Source organism: Lichenostomus cassidix, chromosome 1Ab (assembly GCF_008360975.1).
Source record: "Lichenostomus cassidix isolate B80296 chromosome 1Ab, HeHo_3.0, whole genome shotgun sequence".
NCBI lineage: Eukaryota > Metazoa > Chordata > Aves > Passeriformes > Meliphagidae > Lichenostomus > Lichenostomus cassidix.
In genome coordinates, this window is record NC_139481.1 from 3,347,206 (window position 1) to 3,361,586 (window position 14,381).

Consider the following 14,381-nt stretch of genomic DNA (forward strand, 5'->3'; position numbering starts at 1 on the left):
GTTAGGTGTACCATGGGAATTACAGTGGCAACACTGGTGTTTCCTCTCTATTTTGACCTCCAGCCATTGATGAGAGCCACTCACTCTCCTTACTTATTAATATTCACACTTGTTTCTTTTCTGTTAATATTCACTCTTGCTCCTACAGTAGAATTTATTAAAAATGTGCATTTTGGAAGCAGTTTTCAAGCTAAGAATTGACAGAAAATCTATTGCTTGGCTTGCTTCCTCCATGTATGTTCTCTAGGCAATGAGAAGTGTTTCTGCAGGCTGGATTACAATGTATTATTTATATTTGCATGCACATATATCTATAAAATTGATATGTGCATATATTGTATAAATAGTATTAGTGCTTCCATTTGCAGAGCTCAAAGAGCTTTGCTGAGCAGTCTGGCAATTTTTACCTCTTTCTTGGACGTGGGGAAGCCATGGTAGAAAGGGGATGTGGCTTGTTTAAAACTGCATTATTGGGTCAGCAAGAAAGGGAATATCCATGTCTTTGATTTCCAATACAGTGCTGCATCGGTGGGAAGGGATATCCATCTTCTCACAGGTAACTTCTATTTAAAATTAATACCTTCATTTGGAAGGTCTAACTCAACTGTCAGCCTGAAAAGGAGTAATTTGAAAAATAAGAAAAATTTAAAAAATGTGAAAAACCTGTGTCCTGGTAGTACTTGGAGCAGAACTTGATCAATATCAATCCAGGTCCGTTTGCAGGCCATAGTTTGAGGAAACAGTAAATTTGGGTTTAAGACTCCTAGCACCAAACAACAAAAGGCTGTGACATGGGACATTGTGACATTGATCCAGGATGAACTCACCCTTCCAGTTCAAACATGGAAAATGCGCCTAATCTGGTGTGTTAACTTTTCCCTGGCAGGCTTTGCAGGAGATCAGCTCCTGTCTGTCTGCACCACTCTCATTTCATGCTGGACAAGTAGCATCTGTCTTTCTGCAGCCAGCATAAAGCCGGCATCAAACTGACATAATCTATGCATCAGGTCCTCCGGTTAATTTGACAGAGAGACAATGGTGTGACCGCGGCTGAGCAGAATCAGTTTTGTCCTGCTGTCTGATCAGCGCCGCAGAGCCCTTGCTCATGGTGATGGAAGAGCTGCCCCAGCCCAGCGCCCCGAGCCTGCCGCTCTCCTGGACCATTCCCCATCGCATCCCTTCGCCGGGAGCAGCGCAGGGAACTCTGCTTTCCCAGCTTCCCGAAATAGCAGGGGAATACTTGCGGCCGCCCCGCCAGCCTGCAGGGCTGCACATCCCTCTTTATTTCCACATTTCCACCCGCAGCACCGCCGCTGCGGCCATGGCTGCAGCACTCTGAGCCCAACCGGGATGCTCTGGCATCCCTCTGAGCCCAACCGGGATGCTCTGGCATCACTCTAAGCAGAACCGGGATGCTCTGGCATCACTCTGAGCAGAGCCGGGAGGCTCTGGAACCGCGTTGAGTAGAACCGAGAGGCTCTGGCATCACTCTGCACAGAACCGGGAGGCTCTGGCATCGCTCTGAGCAGAACCGGGAGGCTCTGGCATCACTCTAAGCAGAACCGGGAGGCTCTGGCATCACTCTGAGCAGAACCGGGAGGCTCTGGCATCACTCTGAGCAGAGCCTGGAGGCTCTGGCATCACGCAGAGCAGAACCGGGAGGCTCTGGCATCACTCTAAGCAGAACCGGGAGGCTCTGGCATCACTCTGAGCAGAACCGGGAGGCTCTGGAAACACTCTGAGCAGAACCGGGAGGCTCTGGAAACACTCTGAGCAGAACCCAGAGCGCTGACACCGCGGAGGAGGGGAGCGGCAGCGAGCACGGAACATCCCCGCAGGCGCAGCGCCCGCATCCCGGCATCGCTCCGGGAGCTCTGCCCGCGCTCCTTCCGCGCCGCTTCCCCTCTCCAGAGCTGAGCACGCCGTCATCTTAAAGAGCGCAGGGGAGGGACCGTGCGCGGGAGGGAGGGAGGGAGGGAGGCGCGGTGCCGGCGCCGCGGGAGGAGGCGGGCGCCAGCAGCATCAGCATCTCCGGAGCCGCCGCACCGAGCAAGGAAGGAGGAGGAAGGAAGAAGGAAGGAAGGAAGGCAGCAGGCAGGCAGGCAGGCGCGCTCCCTCCCGGCCGCCCCGCTCGCCGCCCCGGCCTCCCCCGGTGCCCGCCCGCTCGCCAGCCCACCGCGGGGCCCGGGGGGAGGCGAGCGCGGCCTCGGCGCGTCCCGGGCGGGGGAGGAGGGGAGCGCGGCTGCGGCGGGGCGGACCGGAGAGGAGCGGAGCGAGAGGAGCTGAGCGCGCCGCCCTCCCCCTGCTCGGTGGCTGCCGCACCGGCTCCGGCCCCATCGCCATCCCCATCGCCAGCCCCGTCCATCGCCAGCCCCGTCCATCGCCAGCCCCGGGCCGTGCCTCCCCGGCCGCGCCCGCCCGGCTGCTGCTCGGAGCGGCTCTGCCTGCAGGGCTATGGCTGCGGAGGAGGTGCTGCAGGGCGCCGATCACTACAAGAGCGAGATCGAGCGGCTGACCCGGGAGCTCTCCGAGACGACCCACGAGAAGATCCAGGCGGCGGAGTACGGGCTGGTGGTGCTGGAGGAGAAGCTCACGCTGAAGCAGCAGTACGATGAGCTGGAGGCGGAGTATGACGGCCTGAAGCAGGAGCTGGAGCAGCTCAAGGAGGTGAGGCTGCCCGGGCTTTTGTGTCGCCCCGGCGCTGGGGGCTGCGGGCAGGTGCGGGAGCGCCACTCGTGTCCGTGTGTCCGTGTGTCCCTGTCCGTGTGTCCGTGTGTCCGTGTCCGTGTGTCCGTGTCCGTGTGTCCCTGTGTCCGTGTGTCCGTGTGTCCATGTGTCCATGTCCGTGTGTTCATGTGTCCGTGTGTCCGTGTGTCCGTGTCCGTGTGTCCGTGTGTCCGTGTGTCCGTGTGTCCGTGTGTCCCTGTGTCCATGTGTCCATGTCCGTGTGTTCATGTGTCCGTGTGTCCGTGTGTCCGTGTGTCCGTGTGTCCATGTGTCCGTGTGTCAGTGTGTCCGTGTGTCCGTGTGTCCGTGTGTCCATATCTATGTCCATGTCCATGTCCGTGTGTCCATGTGTCCGTGTGTCCGTGTGTCCGTGTGTCCGTGTGTCCGTGTGTCCATATCTATGTCCATGTCCATGTCCGTGTGTCCATGTGTCCGTGTGTCCGTGTGTCCGTGTGTCCGTGTCTCCGTGTGTCCGTGTGTCCGTGTGTCCGTGTCCGTGTGTCCGTGTGTCCATATCTATGTCCATGTCCATGTCCATGTCCATGTCCGTGTGTCCATGTCCGTGTGTCCGTGTGTCCATGTCCGTGTGTCCGTGTGTCCATATCTATGTCCATGTCCATGTCCATGTCCATGTCCGTGTGTCCATGTCCGTGTGTCCGTGTGTCCCTGTCCGTGTGTCCATGTCCATGTGTCCGTGTGTCCGTGTGTCCGTGTGTCCGTGTGTCCCTGTGTCCATGTGTCCATGTCCGTGTGTTCATGTGTCCGTGTGTCCGTGTGTCCGTGTGTCCATGTGTCCGTGTGTCCGTGTGTCCATGTGTCCGTGTGTCCGTGTGTCCGTGTGTCCATGTGTCCGTGTGTCCGTGTGTCCATGTGTCCGTGTGTCCATGTGTCCGTGTGTCCGTGTGTCCATATCTATGTCCATGTCCATGTCCGTGTGTCCATGTGTCCGTGTGTCCGTGTGTCCGTGTGTCCGTGTCTCCGTGTGTCCGTGTCTCCGTGTGTCCGTGTGTCCGTGTGTCCGTGTCGCTGCCCGGGCTCCCGGCCAGCCCCTGCGGGTGGGCGAGCGCGGCGGGGCTGCTGCGCGGGGCGCGGAGCGGCTGCGGCTCCGGGGGTGGACAGGAGGGATTTCCCGGGGCCGAGGATCGGCTTAAGGACGGATTGCAGCCCATCGCCACCTCCTCGCCCTGGGAGATTTCCCTGGCTGCAGCCACAACTCGTGCGAACAGGCGTTTGCGACCCCCGGCCCTACTGCATCGCACCTCGCAGGGCTTTTTTAGGAAGAGCAAATGAAAGAGGAGGATGAGAGCTGGGCCAAGCCAGCGGCTGAGCAGTCGGGATCTGTGTAAACAGCTGTCTGCAGTGCGTGAGGAGAGAGACAATTCCTTTTGAAGTTATTTATAGAGCCGCTTTATTCCGCCGGCGAGGGGAAGCGCTGCCGCTGAGGGAGGGGGAATACAACAGTGCCGAGGTCACCCACCAGTGGAAATTAAACTTCTGCGTCATGCTGGAAGGGTAAAATATTAATTGGAGGGGTGATTTGGGGTTATCTCTCAAATGTGTTTTTGTAACGTTTGGAGTATGAAGTAGGTGGAGTGATGCACCTTACCTTTCAGCACTGTAAATATGACTGAGAAATCATCACCTTTCCTGTGAGCATCCTTGAGGGGAAGAACTTGAGGCTGATCATGGTGCACGACGTGGAGCTGTGGAGGGGCTGTGTGTGCAGCACTCGCAGCTCTGCCCTTCCTGGGGTTTTGTACCAGCTCAGAATGGGGCTGGCTGCAGGTTTTGTAAAGAGAAGATAAAGCATCATGCAGATATTATCCCAAATTTAGAATATATCTTTTTGTTTTACCAAAAGCTCCCCCCTAAAAATCCCGCTATATAGAATGTGTAGAAATTCTCTCAGAATTAATGAAATTTCTGTTAGAAACCACAGACATATTCCATGTACCATATAGAGGGAAGCCACTTAAAAAACTTAGATTATTTATGAATATATTCTTTAGAATACTAACTGATGCCCTTTTAGAAGTATTTTTAATAAAATAAAGGTTTCATTTCACTTGCAGGTAAATGAGTTATGCTACAGACTTGGTTCAGTGTCCAGAAGAGTTGAGAACATTAAATTTTCAATGCGAAGAATAAAGCTGTTTTTCAGAAAAACCCATTGATCTCCTTAAACTTGATCTCTGCCTCCCTTCCCCCCTGAGCCTGTGGAGTGAGCTCAGGACTTCTGAAACCAGAAATCACAGATTGAGGGATAAAGATGCATAATTTGGCATGAAGGCAGTGCTGTTTGAAATGACCTGACAGGAACAGAGGAGCAGAGCTAAGGGGGAAAGTGCAATGCAGTTTCTAGGGGAAAAAGAAGATGAAGAAGGAGATAAAGCTGCTGTTTTCCCACCATAATAGTGTAAAAAGCAGGCTGATCAGAAGCCAGGATGACACATGGTCACAGATAGAAGAGATAGTGCAAGGAATCGAGTTGAAATTATTCAACTAGAGCGATTAGCCAACACAATTAACTGCAATCAAAGGTGGGCACAAACTGTTTACCTGCTCCTGTTTACCTGCCCTGGAAGTCAGTGGGATTGCATGTTCTGCAGCCCAGAATATCCCAGAATGGATGCCGAGGGGAAATCCAGAGGGAGGAACAGGAGAAATCCTGATGCCAAGCGAGGGTGGAGCTTCTCCAGCTCCCAGTCCAGACCCAGAGCTCTCAATTCCAGAGCTCTCAATCAATCCCTTAGCAGCAGGTAGGGCATCTCCATCCCCCACCTGGATTTCAGGAGGTTTTTTTCCTCACTTTTAACCTTTTTAGCAGAGACCACAGTGATTCTTACTGCACATGCACCCTGCAAAGGAGAATTTCCTCTTAGCCCTTCCTGTTGCTGTAATCTGTTTTTTTTTTCTCCTGTGTTAGCACCTGGAGAATTCAGGTGGTTCAGGCAAATTGTCTTGTGGAGCAAAGGGAGGACTGTGTGTGTTTGAAAGCTCTTCAGGGGGCAGAGAAGTTGGAAGACAGATTTTTTTTTTTTTAAATTGAATATATTTTATTTATATCCAAAATGTGTGGAAGAGGGGTTTTGTGTCACTGCTCCCTTCCAAGGATGTGCTGCCCAAGGGTGGGACAACAAATGCCGTGACTGACTGACTGAGCCTGGCTAAGGGGAGCTGGGAAGAATTAATTCCCAGTGGGAATCTGTGCTTTGCTTTAATTCACTGCATTTGCATCCTCTTTGAAATCACTTTGGGGCATAGAAATTCAGCCTCAGGTTTGTGCTAAAACGAGGAGTTTGTCCATTCCTGTGAGGAATAATAGGTGCAAGAGGATGGCCAGGGTTATGTTAGGATTGTTACCTCTCCTCCTGCAGATTTCTGAACAGATTCAATTAATGGGATTGACTTTTTTTGAGGCAAGTCTTCATTTTTTAATGGTTTTATGATTGAATTCTTGTGTTCTGTCGTTAGGACCTCATTGTATTTATTGCTCAGCAAAGCTCCCATCTTTACCTGCTCACCCATAGTTGAGCACTCTGGGATCTGAAGTTTTCTCCCAAACTCCTTGGCAATCCAGAACTCCAGTGAACTTCAGCAGACCTTTTCCATACAAATGGCAATACCTCAGCTGTACCATAATTCCCATCATGGTGGAGTGAAATGGGAAACTCAGGCCATTACAGGATGTTGAAGTAAAAGCAAATTACACTATATGACATTAAATATTAATACCTGTGTACAGGATGTATGCTATCCACCATGCAATAGGAATAGTTTCAGTAACCTCTGATGTTTCTTCTGCTGTGTTCATTGGTCTCTGCTTTAGCCCAAGATGTTGATGGTTTGGGCCATGAGATAAACTAACGTTGCAAAGCCATTATTATTATTTAAAACTTTATTAATTTTCATAGGGTTTGGGGTTTTTTTTGGTCTTAAAATGATGTTTCTCCAGTCAATTACATTTCAGTCTATTAGAATTTTGGACTTTTGGTAAAACACTATAGGTTTAGGGCCCTTGTTCAGAAAGTTCCTTTAGCAGCTGTTTTTAACCTGCTGTCCATAAAAATTCAGAGACTAAGACTTGTTGCAGGATTGGAGGTAGTTTGTTTTCATTGTCTTGCTGAGCTGGCAGTTGAATTACCATCATACTTTATGTAAAACATCTTCCAGTGTTTTTATTATCTCTGGTCTTACCCGTTCACATTGCATTTGCTGTAAGAACAATGTGTGTTGTTAACTCTGTTTCTTTTAATGGAAGTGTAAAATGGCTTCACATCGATCTTCTTGGCTGAGCTGTTTGCTGTAGCTCAGGCAAGAAGTTTTTTGGTTGGTCTTTTCCAACCTCAGCCATTCCATGGTTCTCTGATCCATGATTCACTGGGCACTGGTAGTCTGAAAATTTCTGACTAATTTAGGCAATATCTCCCTTGGCTTCTTGGTTTTTAAGTATTTCATTCTGTGGAGATAAACTCTTCTGCTGGCTTGCACATGGCTCTGGCTGTCTGATTTCCAGGCTGAAGATGCAGTTTGGTGTTTGCTTTGCTTTAAAGCAAATTATTTGTGGTGAATGACTGGAAACCAGGCTATGGTGAGGAGCTCTGTCCTTGGCAGGGCTTTGTTTTCTCTCCCTCACAGAAATGTTGTATCTGTGGCTATGAAATGCTCACTCAGTTTACTAACAGAGCTTCCAGAGGTAATTCTTGGTCTGAAAGGGGTTTTTGAGGAGTGGAGCTGGTATTTCTGGCAGCTTTTTTTCTGTTCTGCTCTTCTCTGTATCATTTCAACAGAGGTGATTCCATCTCCATCTCTCCTCTGAAATGATGTTGTCCTTCAACTCCCCCACTGTTCTCCAAAGCCTCTCGCACTCCTGAATCACCTCTTTGAAGTGCACATTTGGTGGGACTTCTCTGCATCCAAAAAGGCTGGAAGAGGGAGAGTCTCCTCCCAAAAAGTATCCCAAATACAATCCTTTAAATGCCCATCCTTCCACACACCTGTCTGCATCACAGCATGCTTAGGAAAGTGTGAAGCAACACATCAACCCCACTGAGATGTTCTAAACTCTCCCCAAAGCTGACTGTGCTCCAAGTACAGAGATGGGAGCTGTGAACTGCTGCCATCTCAGTATATCTCTGCACCTCCTTGCAGTGCCAGCATCTGTGGGTTTGTGTCAGATGAGGTGAGACATTTCCAGCATCTCATCTGATCTCACCACTCTGTCCTTGGCGCCTGCTCAGGCTGTGTCACTCAGAAAGGAGCTCAGAGATGAGGCCATTTGGTTCTTGCAGGCTGGGCACTGGCTGGCTGGCTGGCTGGCTGGGGGTCAGCTCTGTGCCAGAGGATTTGGGGATCCTTTGGGAATGTGAAAATTGAAAAATTCCCGACATTGAAAATTCCACCAGCACTCTGGATTTTGAGCAGCAGGAGCAGAGCTGGTAGGTTGAGAGAAGTGATTAGCACTTCCAGCCTGGCAGTTGTTCAGCCACATCTAGAAAACAGCAGCCAGTTTGGGCTCCCTTGGTACCAGAAAGATGTGATAAACTGGGCTGTGTTCAGCAAAGGACCTATGGGGTGGTGGAGAGCTGAAGAACTTTACCTGTGAGGAGAGGCTGATGGCTTCTCAGCAGGGCTGGGAGGAGTGCTGACACCCCAGTGCTGTGAGCCCTGCAGGAGAACCTCGACAGGGATGGGGAAGATGGGCACAGAAAAACCCTCTGAAATTCAGAAAAGGCAAGGGAAGGGTGCTGTAGGGAGGAATAACCCTGTGCACCCAGATGGGGCTGTCCTGCTGGAAGCAGCTCTGAGCAGGAGGATCTGTGCTGGACAACAAACTGTCCAGGAGCCAGCAGAGTGTCCTGAGGGGCAAGAAGGACAATGGTGTCCTGGGGGGCACTGGGGACAGCATGGCCAGCAGAGTGTCCTGGGGGGCACTGGGGACAGCATGGCCAGCAGAGTGTCCTGGGGGGCACTGGGGATAGCATGACCAGCAGAGTGTCCTGGGGGCAAGAAGGACAATGGTGTCCTGGGGGGCACTGGGGACAGCATGGCCAGCAGGTCATGGGGCAGATCTGCCTTTCTGCTCAGCCTGCTGAGGAACACCTCAGTGCTGTGCCCAGCTTTGGGCTCCTCAGGACAAGAGGGACACCTGCAGCAGGTCCTGCCGAGGTGACAGAGGGGATGAAGGGACTGGGGCAGCTCTCTTTTGAGGAAAGGCTGGGGGAGCTGGGGCTGTCCAGCCTGGAGAAGAGACACTGAGAAGGAACCTCATTGATATCTGTCAGTGTCCACAGGAAGGTGGCAGAGGATGGAGCAGGCTCCTCCTGGAGCAGAAGGACAGGAGGTGATGGGCAGAAATTGTTGCTCAAAAGAAGCAAGTTCCTCCTTAACACGAGGAGGAACTTCTTTAATATGAAGAGGTTGCCCAGGGTGGCTCTGGAATGTCCTTCCCTGGAGGAAGGCAGGCTGGCCAAGCTGACCTCCAGTGATCCTCCAGCTGCAGGCAGTCTGTGATTCCCTGAATGGCAGCAGACAAAAGATAACTGATATAAATTGAAACTGGGGAGCTTCAGACTGAATTTCTGGCAGCAACCACAGGTTGCCCAGAGAGGTTCCATGGCAGTTTTTCCATGGAATTCTCAATCCCCACCTGGATTCAGCCCTCAGAACCTGCTCTGAGCACAGAGCTGATCCTAAAGTGAGAGGAATTTGCTCTGGAGGACAGGAATGGGTGCAGAGGGAAGAGGGGATGGGATGAGCTACAGAAGAGGCTGCTGATGTTAGGAGAGATGCTCATCAAATTACAGCAGGATTGCTTCCTCCAGGAGGAAATGAATCCTGTGCATTAGCCTACAGAAAACATAAGCAGCTGGAATCATGGTGGGGGAAATTAGGAGTATTGGTGGGGCTTTGGCAGCATGCAGAGAAAAATGTGGATGAACATTTTTTATTTTTTTTCGCCAGGGACCTGTATTCCCAGTTCTCTCAGTAATTATGTTGCATCCAAAGGATGATACAGATGAAAAAGCAATATTTGTCCTCCTATAACAGCCAGCCCTTAAGCTGGGATGGACAGCTTTCAACACTGGGGGTTCAAATATTCACCAAATAAATCTAAACAGACTTCAGCTGGTTTCCTCCCAACAGCTGTTTTCTTCATTTCACTCTTTCACCAAATAAATCCCTTTCTAATCTGAGCGATTCTGATTGAATCAGTCCTCTGGGTTGAACTCCTCAGAGATAAATGGAAGTTGCCACTGGATTTTGTGTCAGGGAAAAGTAAATTTTCCATAGATTTCCCAGGAAATATTGGATTAGTACCAACTCTAATAGGACTGATTGATGTGTTAATGGCATTATTGTTGTGAACTACATCCTGTGTGAGGCTTGAGAATGTAAAATTAGGGCTCACAGAAGAGATTTTAATCTGAAGGTCCACAGCTGTTTGGAATTAGGCCTTTTGTAGTGGATTAAAAAAGAAATAATTTGCTCCCATCGTTTCACCTTCCTGTAGGTGAAACATTTTTCCTTCCCTTCTGTGTTGTATTTCTATTTTAGGGTATTTGTGAGTGCAGCCTGTGAGGGTCAGAGCCAACACCTGGCTTTGCTCAAAGTGCAAGCAGGGGCAAAACAATGGTGGAGAAAACAGGGTTTGGCATGAAACAGTAATTAGTGAGCATTCATCATGGTGAAATGAGCATTCTCAGAGTCAGGTAGAGTAAATTTGCACCTGGGTGAATTTATCTACCTTGTGCTGCTGGCAGGTGGAGGGAAATGCATGCAAGATTTTGGGTTTTTCTGGATTTATTGAGGGTTTGAGGAAAAGAGAGCTCTTCTTGAACAAGCTCTGAGTTTTTCAAATTATTTGGATGTGTTTCTTCTGCATAATTTCATTTTTTCTTCTGTTTTTGCATTGGTGTTTTCTCCATATGGACAATGGGAATAAAATCCAAATCACTGCTTGCTCCTCAAGTCTCTGCTACATTTTGGGCTTTGCCTTTATTATGGATTTCCTCTCCCATTAATTCAGTATTAATGTTTAATTCAGTACAATTCTGTACCACATTTTTAATTTTTTTTTTTGGGAAGGGACGATTTTAATTTCTATCAGCAGAGACTGAAAACCATCCATCCATTTCTGCTGACCATTTGCTGCCTGACTCTCACAGCTCCTTCCTTCCCTCATTTCCTCGAGGACTCAGCAACACAATGTTGTGTGGGAGGAGAGAGAATATTCTCCAGATTTAGGGGAATTGCTGTGGCATGTGGAGCCATGAATGTGCCCTTTGTCCTTTCACCACTCACAGCACTCCCTGCAGATGATTTTGGGGAGAAAACAGCAATTTTTGGTGAATGTTCTGTGAGCACAGAGCAGCCACAGATGGGAGCAGCTGGGACTAGGCAGAAAGTGAAAAATGTGTCTGAAGGTGAAAAATGGGATTTTTCCACCCAAAGCTGAAGTAGGCAGGTAGAAATTAAGCTAGGTTGCAGATTAGTGGTTTTTTAAATTTATTTATTTAGTTCCCCTGCTCTGCAGAGGGTAGTATTAAAAATTATTTTTAATACTATATTTGATTTTTAATACTATAAAATACTATAAAATACTATAAAATGATTTTTAATACTATATTTGAGAGTATAATATTTATGTTTCTGAATTTCTTTCGCTCTCAGAGTTTAATTAACTGAGTGGTTAAAAGCAGAAGCAGGCCACTGTCCTCAATCCATGGTTTTGGGACAGACCTATGAGACACCAAGAGGTTTTCACTAAGACTGAATTTCCTCCAATCCCATTTTCTTCATCTCTCCTGGGGTTCCTCCCTCCCTGTCTGCAGCCTCATCCTCATTCTTGTACAGTGTTTGTCTCTTGTTCAAGATGGTTTTGTACTTTTTAATATTTTTTTTTCAGTCTTTGCCCTCTATCTCACTTAGTGCTCATCTGCTACTCTTTAAGATGTGGAACTGAATTTTTTCTATTTCAGAGCTTTTTTGTCATTGTGTGGATATATGAAATTTGGCCATTTATGGCAGGCTAGATCTTCCATAGATCAGGTATTGTAAGGATGTGAGGGATTGCTAAAAATACTTTGAAATGTTGTTTTAATGCAGATTGAAAATGAAACAAACAAGGATTTGTCCTCTGCTTTGTAGCAGCCTCACCATCAAAATCATCCCCGGAAAAATCTCTTTTAGGGCAGCTTTTTGTTGGCTGTGTGTATGCATAGGAAAAAATACACATCTTCATAAGGCTTTATGAAACTCAGCCCTGTTTTAAAAAAAATAGAATTATTTTATGGTTTCACAAGCTTTCCTTGGATGCCTGAGTCCCTCTGGCTGGATTGAAATGTCAGTGCAAAGTGCTGCTCCTCAGCCCAGGCTGATGGCTAATTCCCTAATTAATTCCCTAATTCCAGGAGGGAAGCTAGAAGTTGCTAACAGCTGCAATTCTACCTCCTGTTTTGGACACTCAGAGGGGCAAACCCAGCTCCTGGTAGTTGTCAAACGCAGCTAGGGAGCTGGAAAAGCAAGCTTTTAAGGCTAAAGCCAGGGATTTGGGTCAGGCAAAGGGAACAGGTGGCTTGGAGAAATAATTAATTTATAAAAGCTTGGCTGTTGGCCAAACATGGACACAGCAGGATTTGGGGTTTGTCTTCTCAGGGCTGGAGGAGTGTCTGCTCACACCCTCAGGACAAGGTGCAGGGTGCCAAAGTGCCCTCCCTGAATTCTGGCCCTGCCCTGGAAAATAGAATTCTCAGCCTGTTGAGAGAATTGGAGCATTTGGGCTGCAGGCAGGTGGAGAGTTCACAGCTGGGTTACGGTGGCTGTGTGCTCACAGCCTCTGCTCTTTGGTTTGATGGCTAAACCAAGATTGTCCAGCTTGGATCTGTGATTCCTCTCATTAAAAATCTGCTCTGAACAGCTTGTAGTTCCTATAATCAATAGCATTAATAAAGACAAGTTTGTGGGCTTTTTTTTTTTTTTTTTTTTGGTGAATAGGAAATGTTTTTCTCTCACTCTGAAAACCTGATAGAATTTCTAAAAGGTTTAAAAATGCTTTCAAAGCATTAAAAGGTTCTGGATAATTCCAGGTGACTGCAGAGCAATGGCAAACATGCAGGGCTCAGTTTAGTTGAGGGGAATATTTACATTTTCCATTCTTTCTTTGATAAATTTGTAATTCCCACCTACAGGCAGTGACGAAAGGTTGGATTTAAATATCCCACGTGAAGAATGCTCTCTCTAACAATATACCTTCTATTCTGTTCAATTTCTAGCAGGGATGGCTTGAGGAGCAATGCTGAAATCCATGGGAAAATCCAAGATTAAAGGGGGCAATGAGTTATTGTGGAATTTCTGCCCACCACCCCCTGGCAGACAGCACTGCCATCCACATGCAAGTGAGAAAATGTGCTGCAAACTGAGAATTCAGATTTCTCCCCACCACAGTAGGAGGAAATGGCATAATTATAATTGTTGGGTCTCAAGCATGGGACTTTTTTCTTGCAGTTTAATGAATTGTCATGTACGTGACCAGCCCTAAATGTGTCAGAAAGAGGTGAAAAAAAAAACCCCAAAAAGCAAACACAGGACACAGCAGGAATCTGGAGGAAAGAGTTTTCAGCTGACATGGATCTTCCACCTGCAGCCAGCTAAAAATGTGCACCAGATCAATAACTAACCCATCAAATCTCACTCCTAAATCTGGCCCTTGGTGACAAATATTTTAAAATTAAATTTTTAGAACAGGGTACCGAGGACTCCTCTGTGAAATAAAGAGATATATTTATGTGTATGAGATATCACATTAGAGAAGAGAAGGAGAATTGAGAATAATGGACTATAATTGTCTGGGTACAGCAATAAGGGAGATGGAGTTTCATGGCATTGCTAGGAGTGCATTACTTTGGGCATTAGGTAATTCCATTTCTTGGGCATTAGGTAAGCTTTTTGATTTCTCTGCCAGACAAGGGCTGCTGGTTGCCATCTGATAATGACAAAACTTTCACTTCAGAGGCTGTAAGCTTAGCTGGGTAAAAATAGCAGCAAATCTGGAACACCACAGTTGAGGGACAAGCTTTTCTCCAAGTGTGTTGAATTTAATGTTACAGTGGTGCTGTAGATCCTTAGATGCTTTCTATGCCCAAAATAAAATCAATATTAAAGTAACAGAACTGAATTATCATGTTTAGATAGCTGGAAATTTGTCCCCAAAATCTGTATTTTATTTATATTGGAAAACATTGGGTTAGATTTATTAAGCAGGCCGAGCAACTTTGCATTGAAACCTAAATTACTCCTTTTTGCCCACATACTTTGAAATTCCAGCTCACATACCTGAGTGATTGTTGTGATACACTTTGGCTTTAAATATTTTTGCAATTATGTTTATATTTTAAATTTTTTTTAATTTTAAAAATATTTTTGCGATTATTTTTTGTATTTTTAAAATATTTTTGTGTTTTTAAAATATTTTTGTGTTTTAAAAATATTTTTGTGATTATTAAACACTGCATCATGATTTGTAATTTAAAGTATTTTCTGCCTGCTTGCTTGTGGAGAGATATTTATTCTAGAACAGAAAATGCAGTGATACCTTGATTATATTTTCAGCACTTGTGTTTGAAAAGTACTTTATTCCCTGTTCTCTGGGCTGA

At 47.3% G+C, this 14,381-nt stretch overlaps 1 protein-coding gene and 1 long non-coding RNA gene across 7 annotated transcripts in view; both read left to right on the top strand.

Moving 5' to 3' along the window:
- Positions 1-1,655: 1,655 nt before the first annotated feature.
- Positions 1,656-14,381, top strand: part of BICD1 (BICD cargo adaptor 1) — a 101,479-nt gene continuing 88,753 nt past the window's right edge. For 3 of the 6 annotated variants that reach the window (XM_085049480.1, XM_085049484.1, XM_085049482.1), the window contains exon 1: positions 1,658-2,667. In XM_085049480.1, coding sequence (XP_084905606.1) covers positions 2,455-2,667 — 213 coding nt within the window. In that variant the 5' untranslated portion in view covers positions 1,658-2,454. Of the gene's footprint in view, positions 2,668-14,381 lie in introns of all 6 variants that reach the window. The other 3 variants (XM_085049478.1, XM_085049479.1, XM_085049481.1) reach the window with 3 other exon arrangements.
- Positions 3,401-4,895, top strand: LOC146442778 (uncharacterized). The gene is made up of 2 exons (XR_014849458.1): positions 3,401-4,376; positions 4,800-4,895. It is a non-coding gene; the product is annotated as an uncharacterized LOC146442778 (long non-coding RNA).